The sequence below is a fragment of the Abramis brama genome (assembly GCF_963993115.1).
Source record: "Abramis brama genome assembly, chromosome: 18".
NCBI lineage: Eukaryota > Metazoa > Chordata > Actinopteri > Cypriniformes > Leuciscidae > Abramis > Abramis brama.
In genome coordinates this window covers 9,896,164-9,915,709 of record NC_139980.1, presented here as the reverse complement: position 1 = coordinate 9,915,709, position 19,546 = coordinate 9,896,164, and the positions used below count along the sequence as shown (strand labels likewise).

The 19,546-nt window shown below is 40.3% G+C and overlaps 1 protein-coding gene across 2 annotated transcripts; it reads right to left on the bottom strand.

Moving 5' to 3' along the window:
- Positions 1 to 380: 380 nt before the first annotated feature.
- anapc4 (anaphase promoting complex subunit 4) lies at positions 381 to 10,631 on the bottom strand. Of its 2 annotated transcripts, none has more exons than XM_084090464.1 (29): positions 10,455 to 10,631; positions 10,103 to 10,219; positions 9,879 to 9,984; positions 9,318 to 9,450; positions 9,168 to 9,242; positions 8,999 to 9,025; positions 8,822 to 8,866; positions 8,663 to 8,747; positions 8,377 to 8,484; positions 7,473 to 7,556; positions 7,296 to 7,382; positions 7,058 to 7,122; positions 6,292 to 6,334; positions 6,117 to 6,193; positions 5,946 to 6,046; positions 5,090 to 5,141; positions 4,948 to 5,003; positions 4,496 to 4,542; positions 4,044 to 4,100; positions 3,907 to 3,963; positions 3,739 to 3,832; positions 3,507 to 3,604; positions 2,918 to 2,979; positions 2,723 to 2,761; positions 2,452 to 2,553; positions 1,645 to 1,731; positions 1,384 to 1,551; positions 1,066 to 1,189; positions 381 to 725 (listed from the first exon to the last, which is right to left on the bottom strand). In XM_084090464.1, exons 2-29 carry the CDS (start codon positions 10,208 to 10,210, stop codon positions 480 to 482), a joined length of 2,433 nt encoding a protein of 810 aa, XP_083946590.1. In that variant the 5' UTR covers positions 10,211 to 10,219; positions 10,455 to 10,631; the 3' UTR covers positions 381 to 479. The 2 variants fall into 2 exon arrangements, with proteins under 2 accessions (XP_083946590.1, XP_083946591.1); XM_084090465.1 differs by having other exon boundaries at positions 8,999 to 9,019; positions 10,455 to 10,592.
- Positions 10,632 to 19,546: the final 8,915 nt, after the last annotated feature.

The following is a 19,546-nucleotide window of genomic DNA, read 5'->3' as shown; positions in this document are numbered from 1 at the left end:
CTGGCCTTGACTGAACTTCACGTTTTTCCAGTCATTTAAGTTCCAGGTGAGCAAGACAGCAAGGCTAAGAGATTATTATTGTCCTAGGGCAGGGGTTTTCAACCTTTGCAGACCCAGGGGCCACCACCACAGACTACCAACTAACCCAGGAACCCCCAATATAATAGTAAAAAAAAAAAGAAAAAAAAATCCCAATAGTCATATCAGTAGGCTGATAGTGTGCATCTGGAAGTATTTTGCCCATAGGACCATAAAAAAAGCCTTTCCATTCACCAGGGAAGACACTGACACATTAAAGTTTTGATTGATCCAAACCCAAGGTTTTTAACAGTAAATCTACTTATTTACAAATGAGAACGTGAAATGTTCATCAGCTCATCTTTGTCACGAAATACTTTTTAATACATAAAGTACAGGAATAGTAGAGGAGTCCATAGTTCATTTGTGGATAACGTGTTTGATCTCAGGGCAAAAAGAGTTCAAAGTATATCTGACCCTGCAGTGTCATCCAAAATGTCTCCTGACCCTTGATCTGTCACCTGAGCATCCTCAACCCCTCTTGCTCCATCTCCACCTTCCCCGGCGTCACTCTGAGTAGTCATTGATTCCTCAAGTCTGTCCTGGTCCGAGCTCATTTCCTGTGACTCATCAGCACGCTCTTCCTCCTCCTCTTCCTCCTCTGCGTCCATTTCAAACACACGTATGTGTCTCAGATTGGCACTGAGCTGATGAGAGAGATGAGACAAGAAATGTATTTAACATTTACATGCTATGCTATACGAGTTGAATTCCTAATTCTGATTTCTTGAAATAATTATATTATTAATTATTTTTGAAATAATTCAATTATTGAGATTTAAATGCACATTAAAGGCAGCAATATTACATTCATTTTCAATAATTCAGTAAAATAAAACAGTTTGTCATTAATTATTCTAAATACAGCCGTTTTTAAAAACATATTTCTACATCAGTTTTAACTTCTTTCATACATTAATCAGATACATTTAAGTGTAAACTATTTCCCTAAATCGTTAAAAATGTCCTCAAGCTGTAGAGTCTTACCACGCAGGCCACTTTGCGGATCCCGTTAACTGCCACAAACTGAGCCTTGATGTTGTCCATCTCTCTGCTCTGGTTTCCCCAGGCCAGACCCTGTACTGGGATTCCTTCAGTCTGCTGCTCCAGCCTAAAACACACCACATCAAAAGAGTGCTAATTCAGGACATTCAATAGGGGCGAGCCAAGCTAAGCATAACCGTATTACAATCTAGTATATCGCTGGAACTGGAACTACTGCAATATATGCATCATGCTGCTACTACTTACAGTTCAACAGAACGAAAGGTTACTGATTGGTGGAAATCAACAAGTGTGCTGTACCTGAGGGTAAGGTCCCAAGTGAACTCTTCATCCCAGCTCATAGCAGAGTTTAGAGGAAGCTGAGTAAGGATGCGCATCTTATTTTCGTCATCTTCCACACTTTGCAATACCACCGTCAATGTCTCGTCATCATAAAAGCGGGCATCAAGGCAACTGTACGAGCAGTCACTAATAAACACAATTTTTTTCAGTCATTCACAGATACAAAGATTAAATAATGGCAATATTTTCATAATATGTTATTTCCACAAATGAACTCACGTAGAAGTTGGTGCAGGCGTTTCATCTTCTATACTAGAATTGAGAGGAGTGCTGAGGTTCAGGGCCACCAGACCATTAGGGACAGACCTTATTCACACACACACAAATTCAGTCATGCTATATGCTTCTTTCCCAAAAGATTCTAGATCGATTCATGACAGTCATAAGAGTTCATTCAAACCAGTCAACCAGATTCAAACCAATGAGTCACTGATGTGAGACTAACTTTATGAGTCACAATTTTTTTAGTTACTATATACACATCTGTTCAAAAGTTTGGGGTCAGCAAGATTAAAAAACTTTTTTTTTTTTGAAAGAAGTCTCTTATGCTCATTAAGGCTGCATTTATTTGTAACAGTAAAAACTATAATATTGTGAAATATTATTACATTTTAAAATAACTGTTTTATAGTTTAATATATCTTAAAATGTAATTTATTCCTTGTGATGGCAAATCTGAATTTTCAGCATCATTACTCCAGTCTTCAGTGTCACATGATTCTTCAGAAATCATTCTAATATGATGATTCGCTGCTCAAGACACATTTCTTATTATTATCAATGTTGAAAACAGATGTGCTGCTTAATATTTTTGTGGGAATCATGATGCATTTTTTTTTATTCTCTGATGAGTAGAAAGTTAAAAAGAAAACCTTTTATTTGAAAAAGAAATCTTTCGTGACATTATAAATGTCTTTTCTCTCTTTTTAATCAATTTAATGTATCCTTGAAAAAATATAACTGACCCCAATATATTAAACAGTAACGTACATTTTTTTGAATGTACAACAAAAGAGGCATGTTTACCTGTTGGGGTCTGTTGCTCTCCTCAGAATATAGATTTTAGAGGGTGAGATCTCTGGCATGCAGAACACTACGTAATGCATACCAGCCTTCTTATTATTCCACCTGCATTAAAACACACTCTTATCATCATCATCATCATCATCATCTTTAGAAAAATCACTGTTATTACATATGCAGACTGTAATTACATTATGAACCCTACAGTATTGACAGACACTACAACCACAAAATTCACCATTATAAATTACAGGAATATAAGTAGTCCACTTACAGTGAAGGCAGCTCAAACAGCCTTGGTGTATTTTCTGAGCTATCAAAAAAACAAAACAAAAAAACAGTATAGAAATCATTATAATTCCAACAGCAAAACAAAATACAAACAATCTGTTATTTCCTGTCAAATCATTAGCAATCATAAGTCACTAGAGCATATTTACTATTAAACAAGTATTAAACAATGGATTACCTCTCAGGAACAGTGTACAAGCGTAAACACACAGCTTGTTTTACTGAATGCCCGATGACCTCCTGAAAAACACACACATGCATATGATAAGGAGTCAGACGCATTAGTGCTCAGGAAAAGAACGCTCAGCAGGAAGGGTGAAACAATCCAGTTAATGTAGTTAATGCTTATGTTATATATGTGCTGGAGACCATTAGTGGATGGAGTTTGTGTGTGAGAAGAAGGCAAGTTAGAGCATCCTCTGGAAAAGAGAACAGGATGGGAGGATGTCCATTTTATGAAAGAGAAAAGGTTGTAAATTTTTGAGGGGAGGTAATAATATGACAAGCCTCTTTGTTGTCTATAAATATAATAGGCCCTCATATTGCAGCTCGTGTTTTATTGTTATTCTGGTTGGCTGAAATTGACACTGACTCAAACTATCTCAACCCATAATAAAGAGCTGAAAACAAAAGTTGTTTAGCCCTAAATGGGAAAAACGTTTCAAATCAGAACATGTACAACTGTTGTAGTGCCAGTGTTTACGGAGATAAAGAAAGAGTAGTAATGTTTGTTTGTGTGTGTGTGGGTGTGTGTGTGTGTAACTGACGGCTGGTTTCTGTAAGCACAGATCAATGAACCCCTCCATCATTCTCTTGACAAAATGCAAAGACTTCTGTGGGTAAGTGGGGAAGAGCAGCGGACTGTCTGCAACACAAGAAGTATCAAACATACACGTAATTAATTACATTTCTCATATTCAATTTTATTTTTCCCCCAAAACAACAAGTTCACATTAGCAGTGATGTGATCTAATAAAGGAAGAAGGTGTTTGATTTTACCTTTTAGATGAGTGCTCTGCTTTACAAATGTCACCCACTGGTTGCCCTCCATGTTGGGTGGAGATATCAAGTCTTCATCTTCATCCTTCAAGTACTGCAAAATAAACAACAGACCAAGTATGTTATGAATTCCCTTCTTGTGTAAGAACGTGTAAGAAGTTTCCGTACCTGTCCGACACGCTCAACGTTGAAATACTTCCCTTTCCGATCAAACAGCTCCTCATTCTGAAATGGGAAACAGAAAATGAGATGTGCTTTCACCAAATGTTTGTTTAGTGTTAAAATTGTGTTTCTCATTCACTCACAGCACTAAAATGCTCGGACAGGAAGTCAGCCACAAAAGCCAGATCCTTCTGAGTCATCTGAAACACACAATAATATTTACATTTACAACAGCAGAAATATACACATCTTAATTTTTTTATTTTTTATTAATATTTTGTATTTTAGGGGCATTCTTCTAACTGCCTTATCTAGGCAAGATGACCTATATAGGCGTTAATTTTCCATAACTAATTAATTAAATGAGTGTGTTAAATTGACAGCCCTAATATATATATATATATATATATATATATATATATATATATATATATATATATATATATTTTTTTTTTTTTTTATTATTTATTATATATATTTATTTATTATATATACATTTTATTTTAATGTATGATTCTTTAAATTATTATTATTAAATTTACCACCATTTTCTTCACCAACAATCTTTCACTCTTCATGCATGTTGATATCTCACCTTGTTAAGCTCAGGAGGAACGTGATCTTCTGACATTCGAAGCATTGCTGTGAAAAGCAAAAGCTGTTACAATACAATACAAAAGAATAGGACTTTGTTCCAAAATCTGGTGAGCTGCCCAATCAAGCATTGTTTAGCCATAATGGATTGTTTTCACTAAGCTTGTTGCAATGCGTTTATGAAATGTGAAGGTTGTTATGAACTTGTATCAGCCTGTGTATCAGGAGTGTACCTATAATGCTTTAAAATAAGAATGATGATTATAAATAAACTTCATTCAATACCGAAAAGTAACAATAAAAATAATTCAGTATAATTGCACATTGCTTGTTTTCTAAATCAGTCAACTTTGTGTTCCATGGTGGTTAGAAAGCTCCCTTAGAAGACTAGGTAATGGAGTTTTTGACTAAATTGATCTGAAGGCTAAATCTCTCACAAAAACTACAGCTTACCAACATACAGCCATCTGAAAAAGGCTTTGAAGTTCTTCATACTCTTATCAATGACTCTGGAATCAAGACAAGCATTTGAGTGAAGTTTAATAACGACATGTACAGAACGGACATAAAGAGGATAGTATAAGATTAAACTTACTGTAAAAGTTCACTGGCCTTCAGGGTAAAAGAGCCCACAGCTACGATGGCATCTAAACCATTAACAAAAGGGAATGTATAAATATTTCATTCTCCTTGCTTGTTTTTAGTTACAGAAAAAACATAATTATAATTTTTATAAGATTTTAAGTAGTATGACTTTAATTGTCGGCCGGACAAGTTGTCTATAACAATGTTATTATTGTTAACTACAACTAAAACTATTTTAAAAAGTTTCCGTTAATTAAAAATAAAGCTAGAAATGTTGTTTTGCTGGAAATAAAACAAGTTTAAGTTAAAGAACTAGAATTACTAAACCTTAAAAACAAATGAATGCTTTATAGAAAATTATATAAAGATAATCAAAACTATGAAAGCACATTACTAAAATTAAAACAAAAACTGAAAATATCTAAATAAAAGCTGATTCAAAATATTTATAAATATATATTATATAGGGGTGCAACGGATCACAGTTGATCTGTATGGCCGTGCATTTGGTCTTAAAGTGACAGCAGCCTATAAATACCTGCTCCTGTCTATGCCATTAATGTTAATCATACAACAAAACACAGCTTTAACAAAGACATTTACATTTAATGATTACATTTCTGTACCTGAATACTATTGTTAGACTTTATTTGTAACTTTTTTAAATTGTATTTATCTATGCTTGTAGATTTTGTGTATTAGTTCTTATTTTAATACTTACTGTTCATATGTCTTTAGATTTTTGCTGTGGTATAGAAGTATTTAAAGTGGGCTTTGAGTAATAAATGAAATGACATCACTAATATAATAGTATATAAATAATAGCAAAATAACACTGTCTGGTCTATAAATAGTCAGTCTTATACCCTCGATGGCTGCAGGATCCAGGCCGAGAGGTTGAAACTTCTGCTTCCAGAGCGCCATTCCTTTGACCTCGCTCAGATGATACAGCAGCGCCTCAGAGCCACTGTGTGCACAGCAAACACTCAATGCACAGGCCGCTCTGTAACATTCTCTAGCTGGTGAATAATACGCACCTCTGCAAGTGACTGATAACAAGCTTCTGGATGCTGGAATATGAAGAATCAATGGACTGACCCAACATCTTTAGGCCCTGAGTGGTTCAAAAAAGCAAACAGTAATAATGAATAATAATTGCGCTACTGACAGTAGGATAACTAATGCAGTGAATCTAATTCCAGGTAGATTTACCTTGACAGTGAGTTGATTCATGAGAAGAGCCTGAAGTTCAGGGCTAAAGGGGAAAAAGGATATATGCTTGATATATGCAGTTCTACAAGAGTGATCATTTGTCATGTAAGCCTCTGGTTTGGTTATGCTAATGAACACTCAAAAATATAACAACAGCACATTATCAGGTATGCTAAAATTTTCAACAAGAATTCAACAAGACCAGACATGTGCACAGCTGTTGTGTTATGTTCATTCACATCTTAACATTTAAAAAAAATGGATACTTGTTCTTTCTTTTATATTCTATTGTGGACATGTATTGTAGATTGTACTTTTTCCTATTCTGACTGTAGCTATAAATTTGCGAACATATGTTGCCCCCTGTTGGCCATTTAGAGTAAACACATGCAGGAGTAGATTCAATCTTGCATGCTATCAAAACAATCTAAAGAATATATATATATATATATATATATATATATATATATATATATATATATATATATATATATATATGAATTATATTTAATATCAAAATTACATAATAATATAATACAAATGTTATTATTTATACATAGTATTATATAATGCTTTTATGTTAAATATATTTAATGTTTTTACAATTGTAATGTTGTACAATTTTATAAGCATTACTCAATAAGAAATAATTATGAAAACACAATGATGAAACAGAAACTTTAATTTGCCACCACTATGACCACAGTGGAATGGCAATATGGGCCGTTGAAATACCTAGTGTGACTCATTTATGAATTGTGTGTACCTTGCATGTCCCCATAACAGTAGCTCCAGAAACTCATCCTGAACCTGAGTGCTTGTGTTCTTTTCCTGTAAAAAAACAAACTATCATTTCTAAAACTCTAAGAAACAACAAGCAATGGCTTCCATGGATCACAGTCCATTATTGAGGATGAAGAGTTTAAATGCCCTAATGAATGCCATCGTAACAGATGCCTTATATTTGCTTGTTTGTGACTGGCTGCCATGTGATGGGCTCTTACCTGGACAAACTTAGTCAGGCGGAGATCCATCTGCATAAGAATGTCCTCCCATGCTTCACACATACAGGTGAGAGAGAGACGCAAATACTAAACGACAGAGAAAGAGAATGAAAGGTACTCTGTGAGCATAAAGATTGAGTTACAGTAAAACACAGGTGCTTTGAGTAAGACACTCACCTGTAGCAGTGTGGAAATGTGCGTAAACTTGCGTGCCATCTTGGTCAACTCAGGCAGACAGGAAGACAGCAGCCCAGTGTCCAGCTGCAACAGTCAATCCACTGATATCACTCTCAATGCAGAGACGTCACACGTAACCTGACAGCTGTCATTCAACTGTGCACTTTGTTTACTTGCAAACTGACTGTGGTCTCATCAACTTTAAATAAATAGCAGTTACATACACATATATAGTACTTATATAATTACAAAGAGGCTATTTGCTGGAGTTATTGTTTCAGCATGTATAGACGGCGCACACACCCACACACACACATCCACAGGCGCACACATACACCCACACACCCTAACCTTTACCATCACACAAGTGCCTAAATCTAACCCTATCCATAAACACAACCCTTACAGAAAACTTTCTGCATTTTTACATTTTGGAGGGGGAAAAAACATCATGTATTATGATGTATTATAATGCTTTTTTTCCACATGGGAACCGAAAATGTCCCAACAAGGTCACAAAATTCTGGTAAAACTACACTTGTGAGAAGTATAGTAACATAGGGAATACCTAAACCACACACACATACACATAAAAACTCATACACACACACACACACACACACACAATACAAAGAGTTATAAGTTACAACTTATAAATACATTATAATGTGATGGTCACGGATTGACCGCACATTTAACATATGTGTTAAATAAATAAATAAAATTAATAAATGTGCGGCCAATCCGTGACCGTCACACTCACATTTATAAGAATTTGGATTTTTAAATTATTTTATTTTTATTTTTATCATGGACACTTTTATTTGTCAAGAAGCACAGTGCTGACAATGACAATACTGGAAAAAAAATGACAAGATTTTAATCTGCATTTTTCAGTCTTTACCTGTATGTAATGTATCTCAGGGTTGTCTTCTGTAGATCTTATCTCTGTAATAACAGAGAGGGACTTGAGGTCACTAGACAGTCCAAGACTACGGCACGTCCCTGAGATCTGAAGCAGACATAAAATACTGTAACACAAATACACACATTTACGGTACTTGGCTTTCTAAATGCATTCAATAGACTTCTATTGTTTATATATAAAGCTAATTAAGAAATATCATGATTGAAAAGAAAAAATATATGTGAGGTCAAAATTAAAGCATGTTTGATGTTTTATATCTTACTCCACTCAGCGTGGCGATCTTATACAGGCCGTACGCATACAGCTCGACAAATCCAGATGGTCCTCCCACCACCAAGACATTAAGTCTGCAAATAAACGTCATGCATCAATCACAATACAACAAGCTTAACCAATCCGGTCAAAAGCCTACAACACTGACCTCACTTCCCCCAAAAGGTTTGTGACTTCATCTGATTTCTCTTCACTGCAAGAGACAAAATAACACATAAGAACAAACATGGACACACATTAGCACATGCAGATGACCAATCAAAAAAAGTATGACAAAGAAAAAGACAAATAATCAGCATATCAAGCACATAAAATGTCCTCTTACCTAAATATCTTTGATGTGGTGCTGTAGCTGAACAAAAACACAGCACAAAGGAAAATGGCCATGAAAACAATTAAAAAATATAAAAACAAAGGAGTGACCCAAGCACTTCTCATTCAGCCCTGTGCTAGAGAAACCAAAGCTTTCCTTAATGTGTGAAACTCAGTCTCACCTCTTAGGTAAAGTGGGTAACTTTGGAAGGAAACGGCTGGACTCATCTTCAGACTCGCTGAATAAGGACAATGTGCTAGAGGGAAAAAAATGGATTAAACCAAGCAATCATTAGAGAGAAAATGGATCCCCTCTATGTAAAAAGTCACACCTGCTGTCATCCTGCACCTCCATCCAGTGCATGCAGGACACTGGGTAATCCACAGGGAACAGGTGGAGGATTTCTGCCTTCTCTGCATCACACAAAACCACCTGCTTTGTGTCTCCCACACTGAATGCCAGGACTGCAGACAACAATCCAATGTTACTAATCATTTAACATGACAGTGGTAGCTTATTTATACTTCAGAATGTGGCAGGCATTTATTTATGTATTTTCTTCATGTTGTATTTATTCCTGTAAACAACAGGACATTAAAAATTGCTTTAAAGATTGGGTTTATTTGTCAAATCTGCAATGAATCAGCAGCAGCATAATACTATATGGCAAATTGGCAATATAAAAAAGTGTACATTAAGACGAATAAATTATATGAATGCTGTATTCATGAGTAAAGTGCACTTCAGTACATATATTTTACAGTTAGTTTTAGTAATTTTATTGTGTTTTTGTCATAATTAATTATATTTCATTTTATTTCAGTTAACGTTTATTGTATTTCAAGTAATAAAACTGAGAAGAATCAGGCAGAGAAATACTATTTGAGTTTACTTTTCCCATCAGGTCTCCAGGCCAGTGATGTGATCTCTTTTCCGGTGTTCTCATTGGGCGGTAAACTCCACACCCGCTGAAAGTTGGCAAGCCGATGCAAGAGAAGCTGTAATGACAGAATAGTCTAATGAACCCCCAATACAATCCTACAGATTAGGATCTATTGACATTAACAGTATGGTTTAACTGAAGACAGGTATGTGTATGTCTATAAAAGATCTAACCTCTCCTGCAGTGTTAGCCAGGGCTATAAGATCTCTCTTAGGAGACCAGGCCATGTACAGAATGGGGTTGGGGAGCTGTTTCTCCCCGACCTGGCGAAAAGCAGGCATTGTTGAACCCTGCGGAAGGAAAACTGTCTATTAGTACAAACAGCATCAATACTACTGATCATCGCAGACTTCTGTCACCTGCTGCTGCTGGACATGAGTGACAGCAGTTATGATGAACGCAGATTATACTATAGTAAACTGAAACTTTTCATGCACTACAGCACTTTATGACAGAAAGTAGTTTACTGAAGTGACTGCTATACCACAACAACATTAGCCTGATTTTAAGACTTTACGCACTTACTAGATAAACGACGACAAACGATAAACTCCGCAATCCAGCTCTTCTTTTAAATTCCTTCCAAACTTATAGAGAAACTGATTTATTACATTAATATATTCTTATTTGTACCGTAACCAGATTCATATTCATAAAACCTCATGATAGAGTATGGCTGTGCGACGGCGACCAATGAAACATGATTCTGACCCGCCAATGAAATGATGACTACGGACATTCCAATGGGCCAAAATACATTTGAAAAACGCGAAACGTGTGCGAGACATCCGATTTATTTAGCCGCTATAGGGAAATAACAAGAAGAATATATCAAAGTACAAGAAACTGTAAAACTGTTTTCGCTACAAACCAGCGTGTTTAATTAACATAATACATTAAAAAGTAGGCTATGTGTTAAGAAATACCGGTTTACTATCAAGTAGCATAACGAGCTTTTGTACAGCTAAAAATAACTGGAAGCAAATGACACCGGAAGCCAAACACAAATAGTCCAGTCATTTTATGAAAAAAGGTTGAACAAATTGCAACAGAAGCAAACTCAACTGATTTTGTATCCTCAATATGTCCTGAGTAAGGAAAAAAAAGTCCCGAAGAATCCCATTAGGGGAAAGTTTTGAAAAAGACCCAAATATAGCCTATTCATACGCCTATTCATTCTTTTTCTTACTTGAATAGGGTAAAAAATTTAACCTTTAGATATCACCATGAAAATTAGTGAGTTGATTACTTACATCAAGACAAACAAAAAATGTATTACAAGTTTTTTTGAAATTGTTTGTTAACATGGACAAATGGTGCATAATCTAATTACGTATGTGCTAATTTGCATAAATACCACAACAGGTCTAAACATTGGCTATAGTCAGGTGAAAATGTCTTGTTGAATCTTGTTGACACATAACAGTAAAATACTTAATGTTAAGGTCTGAATGGAACCCATTTAGGCTACCCATGAGCATTAATACGTAGAGGCAGGAAGAAGTACTTTAAACCAGCCTTTATTAATTATTAAGAGATTGGGTTTGGGGCTGGGTCTGTGGGACTGTTTCTGGGGGACGAGTCTGAGGAAAGAACAGGAGACAATGGTAAGGAGAATGCAGAAGACAAAAGGTAGGCAAAATAAAAAGTGAATCCCCAGAAACAATCCCACGGACCCAACCCCAAACCCCATCTCTGCAATAATAATTAATAAAGGCTGGTTTCTAAAGTACTTCTTCCTGCCTCTATGTATTAATGCTCATGGGTAGCCATAATGGGTTCCATTCAGACCTTAACATTAAGTATTTTACTGTTATGTGTCAACAAGATTCAACAAGACATTTTCACCTGGCTATACCCAATGTTTAGATCTGTTGTGGTATTTATGCAAATTAGCACATACGTAATTAGATTATGCACCGTTTGTCCATTGTGGCGAGGGGGGCGTGGTTTCGCAAAGTCTGGAGCGGGAGAGAAAGGTGGGGGCCGAGCGGTGAGTAAGTAGGTCAAGTGCAGATGATGAACACCTGTGTCTGATTGCAGTAATTGGCGTGGAGAGACCGCATATAACCGAGGAGAGCGAGAGAGAGCGAGAGAGAGTTTGGACTGGGACCTCACAAGGACGCTGCTGGAGAGTGGAAAGAGAATTGTGCTGAGAATATTGTTTTGTCTGAAAGCTGTGCTGTGACACGGTGAAGGCGCTTTGTGCGCATCTTCTTGTTTGTTTGAAAAGAGTTAATAAAGTGAGCGTCCCAGTCAGCCGACCCCTGTCTTCTTCCTTCCTACATCTACATCATTACGAACCTTATTACAGTGGAGCCGAAACCCGGGAAGGAGGAAGATCATCGCCACCATGCAAAACCCGCCAGCCTCGCCATTTGCGGACATCATACAAACGCTCGCCGGTCTTCACCAGGAACAACATCGACAGCTGCTGGCCATAAAGGAGGAGCAAGACCATCGCTTTGAAGCACTCCTCCGAGGCCAGCATGAAGACCGCGAGCTGTTCCGGAGCTGGATAGACCGGGAGGTTAAGGCCGTCCCCCAAACACCTGCGTCCTCACCGCTGCCGCTGAACAAAATGGGGCCGCAGGATGACCCGGAGGCTTTTCTGGACCTCTTCGAGCGGTCAGCGGAGGACAGGGGATGGCCCTCTACGGACTGGCCAATGCGGCTCATCCCGTTGCTTTCCGGGGAAGCACAAGTAGCCGCACACCAACTGCCAGTCCGGAACCTCCTGGTCTATGAAGACCTGAAACGTGCCATCCTACAGCGGGTCGGCCGGACCCCAGAACAACACCGTCAGCGCTTCAGGACCCTGAGCCTCGACGAGTCCGGCCGGCCCTTCATCATGGCACAACAGCTCCGGGACTCTTGCCGCAAGTGGCTGATGGCCGATGGAAGCGACGTCGAGGGTATCATAGATCGAGTGGTACTGGAGCAGTTCATCTCGCGACTGCCAAAGAGGACTGCAGAGTGGGTCCAGTGCCACCGCCCGACGTCGCTGAAACAGGCCATCCAGCTGGCGGAGGATCAGATGGTGGCGTGTCCAGGGGTCGGCGAACCTCTTCCATCTGCCTCTCTTCCTCTCTCTCTCTCTCCCTCTCCCTCTAGGCCCGTCCCCCTCCCCAGGACTCGGGGAGGACCACCGCCGAAACCTCTACCGCGGTGGAGGATGGGGAGCCAGAGTGAGCCGGCGGCTCCATCCAGAGCCTTTACCCGGGGGGGGGGATCGTTTTCTGAATCGGGTCCTCCGCAAGCAGCGGCGGCGCTCTCTCCACGCCAATTCCTTGACCCGCTTCCTACCCACAGAGCAGAGGGGAAGCCTGGGCCGGCTTGTTGGCGCTGCGGGGACCCGGGTCACTTCATAGATCGGTGTCCAGTGATGGAGGTGGGGACACTGATCCGGGTCCCCGACGCCCCACGAGCTGCCCCCGATCAAGCTGGCCAGTATCGGATACCTGTGAGTATCAAGGGGGGTACCTATCAGGCTTTGGTGGATTCAGGCTGTAACCAAACCTCCATGCATCAAAGCCTGATTCAGCCCGAGGCATTGGATAATGGCCGCATGGTTAGGGTAAGGTGTGTGCACGGGGATGTGGTGGATTATCCTAGATTGCCCGTGGAAATTCAATTTAGGGGACAAAAACATAGTGTGGAGGTAGCAATTAATCCGCACCTCCGGCATCCGTTAATTTTGGGAACTGATTGGCCAGACTTTAATAAATTATTAGGGATTTTGTGTACGGATGCTTCTTGGGAAAAACCGGAAGGAAAAGAGGCGGTTGCTCAGCTGGGTGAAGCTGAGTTAGAACCTCTGGGTACTGTTTCAGGGGAACAGAGCGTTTCGGGAGGAATTAACTTTCCGGAACGCGATGATTTTCCCCTGGAGCAGTCCCAGGATGAGACACTAAAACATGCTTTTGATCAGGTTCGATCCATCGATGGCCAGCTTCTCCACCCTGACCAACCGCTCTCCTATCCTTATTTTTCAATTTTAAAAGATAAGTTGTATCGGGTGACCCAAGACGCCCAGTCAAAACAAGATACAACTCAGTTGTTAGTTCCTCGAAGCCGCCGGGAAATGCTTTTTCAGGCGGCTCACTGTAATCCAATGGCCGGGCATTTAGGACAAACAGCGACACTAAATCGTCTCATGGCCCGATTCTTTTGGCCGGGCATTCACGAGAACGTGCGCAAGTGGTGTGCGTCTTGTCGTGAATGTCAGTTGGTAAACCCACCGGCTAACCCAAAAGCACCTTTGTGCCCACTTCCTTTAATGCAGGCCCCCTTCGAGCGAATTGGTATGGACCTCGTCGGGCCATTAGAACGGTCAGCACGGGGACACCGCTTTGCATTGGTCCTGGTGGACTATGCAACGCGGTATCCCGAAGCAGTTCCACTCCGCACTATTTCCGCTAAAAGTGTGGCGAGTGCTCTGTTTTCATTGATCTCCCGGGTGGGAATCCCGAAAGAGATTCTCACCGATCAAGGCACGGCGTTTATGTCACGAACCATACGCGAACTTTACGAGTTATTGGGCATTAAAGCGATTCGTACCAGTGTCTATCACCCACAGACAGACGGGCTGGTCGAACGGTTTAATCGCACGTTAAAAACCATGATTCGAAAGTTCGTACAGGAAGACGCCAAAAATTGGGATAAATGGTTAGAACCCCTCTTGTTCGCTGTACGAGAGGTCCCCCAAGCCTCCACGGGGTTTTCCCCCTTCGAGCTTCTCTATGGACGTCAGCCTCGCGGGGTGTTGGACGTCCTTAGAGAAACTTGGGAGGACGGACCTTCAAATAGCAAAAATGAAATTCAGTATGTCATGGACCTGAGAACAAAACTCCACACTTTGGGGCGGCTATCCATGGAGAATTTGTTACAGGCTCAGGACAGACAAAGTCGGTTGTACAACAGGGGGGCTAGACTGCGTCAATTTACACCGGGAGAAAAAGTGCTTGTATTACTTCCCACTTCTAGTTCGAAATTACTCGCAAAGTGGCAAGGACCCTTCGAGGTCACACGGCGAGTTGGGGATCTCAACTATGAGGTAATACGAACAGATAGGGGCGGGGCACATCAAATATACCACCTCAATCTCCTTAAAAAATGGTCGGAGGTGGAGTCAGTGTTGTTGGCGATGGTGGTGAGCGGAGAGGAGGATCTCGGTCCAGAAGCGCTTATCAAAACTCAATCCCTCGCTCTGGACCCTGGGGGAGATCACCTCTCACCATCCCAACTCACTGACATAAAGAATTTACAAGCAGAATTTGCTGATGTGTTCTCGCCTCTGCCTGGTCGTACAGATCTCATTCAGCACCACGTTGAGACAGAGCCGGGGGTGGTAGTTCGCAGCCGGCCGTATCGCCTGCCAGAACATAAAAAAAAAGTAGTGCAGAGCGAATTAGAGGCAATGATGGAAATGGGAGTAATAGAAGAATCCAACAGTGACTGGGCGAGCCCGATAGTTTTGGTTCCCAAAACGGACGGCTCAGTCAGGTTCTGTGTGGATTACAGGAAGGTGAATGCTGTGTCGAAATTCGACGCTTATCCAATGCCTAGGATTGACGAATTGCTTGATCGGCTGGGTACTGCTCGTTTTTATTCGACACTGGACTTAACGAAGGGATATTGGCAGATCCCCTTATCACCTATGTCCAAAGAAAAGACCGCTTTCACCACGCCGTTCGGATTACACCAATTTGTCACCCTTCCTTTCGGTTTGTTCGGGGCTCCAGCAACGTTTCAGCGTCTGATGGACAGAATTCTCCGGCCGCATGCTGCATATGCTGCTGCCTACTTGGATGACATCATCATCTATAGTGGTGATTGGCAGCGGCATATGCAGCATTTGCGGGCTGTCCTGAAGACGCTGAGAAGGGCTGGACTTACGGCAAACCCAAAGAAGTGTGCTGTTGGGCGGGTGGAAGTTAGATATCTGGGCTTCCACTTGGGTCATGGACAGGTGCGTCCCCAAATTGATAAGACGGCAGCAGTTGCAACTTGTCCAAGACCCAAGACCAAAAAGGAGGTTAGACAGTTCTTGGGGCTGGCGGGATATTATAGAAGGTTTGTGCCTAATTATTCGGACCTCGCCAGCCCGTTGACTGATCTGACTAAAAAAGAGGTACCAGATACGGTTCAGTGGACGGAGCAGTGTCAGCAGGCTTTCACTCAGATAAAGGCTGCTTTGTGTGGTGGCCCACTCTTACATGCCCCTAACTTTTCTCTCCCTTTTATTCTGCAGACCGACGCATCGGACAGGGGGATGGGCGCAGTCCTGTCCCAGGAGGTGGAGGGTGAGGAGCGGCCGGTGCTGTACATCAGTCGGAAGCTCTCGAAGAGAGAGACGATGTACAGCACCATCGAAAAAGAGTGCCTAGCCATCAGGTGGGCCGTTCTCACCCTCCGCTACTACCTCTTGGGACGGGAGTTCACCCTCTGTTCGGACCACGCTCCCCTGCAGTGGCTCCACCGCATGAAGGATACCAACGCGCGGATCACCCGTTGGTATCTAGCTTTACAGCCGTTTAAGTTCCAGGTGATCCACAGGCCGGGTGCACAGATGACTGTGGCTGACTTCCTCTCCAGGAGGAGGGGGGGGGAGGCTGCAGGCCGGATGGCTCCCCGGCCTGAGTCGGGCGGTGGGGGTGTGTGGCGAGGGGGGCGTGGTTTCGCGAAGTCTGGAGCGGGAGAGAAAGGTGGGGGCCGAGCGGTGAGTAAGTAGGTCAAGTGCAGATGATGAACACCTGTGTCTGATTGCAGTAATTGGCGTGGAGAGACCGCATATAACCGAGGAGAGCGAGAGAGAGCGAGAGAGAGTTTGGACTGGGACCTCACAAGGACGCTGCTGGAGAGTGGAAAGAGAATTGTGCTGAGAATATTGTTTTGTCTGAAAGCTGTGCTGTGACACGGTGAAGGCGCTTTGTGCGCATCTTCTTGTTTGTTTGAAAAGAGTTAATAAAGTGAGCGTCCCAGTCAGCCGACCCCTGTCTTCTTCCTTCCTACATCTACATCATTACGAACCTTATTACATCCATGTTAACAAACAATTTCAAAAAACTTGTAATACGTTTATTGTTTGTCTTGATGTAAGTAATCAACTCAGTAATTTTCATGGTGATATCTAAAGGTTAAAATTTTTACTCTATTCACGTGAGAAAAAGAATGAATAGGCGTATGAATAGGCTATATTTGGGTCTTTTTTGAAACTTTCCCCTAATGGGATTCTTCGGGGCTTTTTTTCCCTTACTCAGGACATGAGGATACAAAATCAGTTGAGTTTGCTTCTGTTGCAATTTGTTCAAGGTTGACCCCCATTTTGGCTTAAAATGGCTGGACTAAAATAAAAATGGCCGTGCCTGCTCTTACCTGAAAAAAAAGGTGGATAGTCAGGGTGAAAATCACGAAACCTGTCAATCAGGCCTATGCGTTCGGTTAAATTTAACCACAAAATAAATATATGATTTCACATAAATCTGGATTTTGAACCCACATAACATATTTCATATTAAGCATGCTCTTACCTGATGCATACTGTTTTTGTTTTGTTTTTCTTGGTAAATGAGAACATTAACTATCAAACAACATATTTATCAGAAAAAACATATAAAGTTACTTAATCCATTTGTGTTTTGTTGACACAGCATTGCTGAAACAGGACAGGACTTCACCAATTCCCAGCATGATTTGCATTAGTATTGATTGTGCACAAGAATAATATGAAAAAAGGGTGGGGTTGGTACTTGGTTTAATATTCTGTTATTTTGGGGTTTTCTAAGAATTTCTGTTGGTTTAATTTAATTTTTTTTTTTTTTTTTATTTTTTATTTATCTTTTATTTTTTTTGGGGGGGGGGGGGGGCATTTCTCGCACATTTCACAATACTATCATAAGTTGTCTGAGCTTATTGCACGCAAAGCTTGAGGGAGCTCTTCTTTAGTATGGTTAATTTTATGCATTTTTATAGAGCAACAGCATGTTGTTGTTGTTGTTGTTGTTGTTGTTGTTGTTGTTTACAAATCTGACTGGAAACAAAGTCTTGTCAGCAAAGTCATGGTTGACATAGCAAGTGCCATTGAAGATGGAATCATCTCTGGATTCACTAAAGTTTACCAGGTTAGTGACATCAAATCTAATATGTATATTTTTGTTTGGATGCACTTGTAGCATCTAGTATTAAACTAGATGAACTGCAGGGCTTTGTTTTATGTCTGTGAAATAGTTTGTGTAAGTAATTTGCATGTCACTCACTATAATGTCACTTACTGTCAAATCGGTTGCTTCTTGGCCTAAATAAGTATGGACAAGAGCTTTTGCTGTCCAGTCTAAGGAAATGCTGTTAGTGTGCAAATTAGAGAAACATTTCCAAGCTTTTTATGTCCTTCATTTAACAAAAAGAAAAAATGAAACAGGATAACAAACTTTCCAGTATAATCTTTCACTCATTGATGCAGCTGATTGAGACTGTAGCATTGAATCAGTCAGTGGTCTATATGTTTGCGCTGTGACAGACCTTTTTGTCCCTGTCATTGAGGCTCAGCTGTAATCAGTGCATGGATTGTTGGGAAACGGGAATAGCTCTGCGCTGTCAGTGTTTATGAAGTGAATGTGATAAGTGTCTTGAAATAGACTCCTACTGCAACACTCACGGCCACGTCTGCCGTCCGTCCCAAACACCTCTCTTAAACCACGGAGAGGCTCTCGTTTTTACATGTTAAAGAAACAGAAAAATCTGTCATCATTTACTCACCCTCATGTCATTCCATACCCGAATGAATTTCTTTCTTCCTTCAAACACTAAAGGAGAAATTACAATGCTGGTTGCTGTTTTTAACGGGAGCTTTCAGCCTTCAAAAAGACTTTAAAAGAACTATAAAAGTGGTTAAATTTCCATCTTAGTCAGCCAAGAAAGTGTGTCACAAATCCCAAAAACATGAAGCTGCTTATCTTGCTGTATCATCAAGTATATACAGTAAGAGGAATCCAAATTCATATCCAAAAAAACATAGTCTACCAATGTAGCTTCTGAGCATGTAAACTTTGTTGCAGTTTTTGTTGTGTCCTCGTTTCTATATAAAGTTCTCTGTTAATGGCAGGGTGTCTTATTGGGATAACAGTATATTTAGGGACTGGGCTATTGATATAAGATTAAATTTAGAGTCTTTAGTGACTGGCACACATTGATTTCTGAAAGTGTCATGTCTCCATACTAAAATGGATTCGTAATGATGAATATTACTTAAAGCGTCATAGTACTTTTATATAAAATTAGTGCACTACGAAAAAATGTACACACTACTACTAAGTTTCTTGGACAGATGATACTACATAAGAAGACAAAAACAAAGATATTTTGAGAAGTTAAATGAGTAGTTTATTTCCTATTTTACCTGTGCTGTAGGTTTGTATAGTTCAGTGCTATGGCTTGTTTTTAACCGAACAGTCAAGTGTATGTCTGCAAAATGCATTTACATGCCTTTGTGGATATGAAAATGATGTATGTGTGTCTTTGATGTGGGCACATGGATGCTACACACCCCAGAGCTCTCTCTCTCTCTCTCTCTCTCTCACTCACTGTGTATCTCTCTCTCTTGCTGTGTAACCTGAGCT

Coding starts and splice junctions, on each gene's coding strand:
- anapc4 (XM_084090464.1), bottom strand. CDS start 10,210: ATGCCTGCTTTTCGCCAGGTCGGGGAGAAACAGCTCCCCAACCCCATT. Junction 9,985..10,102: donor TGGCTAACACTGCAGGAGAG/GTTAGATCTTTT, acceptor CTGTCATTACAG/CTTCTCTTGCATCGGCTTGC. Junction 9,243..9,317: donor GAGGTGCAGGATGACAGCAG/GTGTGACTTTTT, acceptor TTTTCCCTCTAG/CACATTGTCCTTATTCAGCG.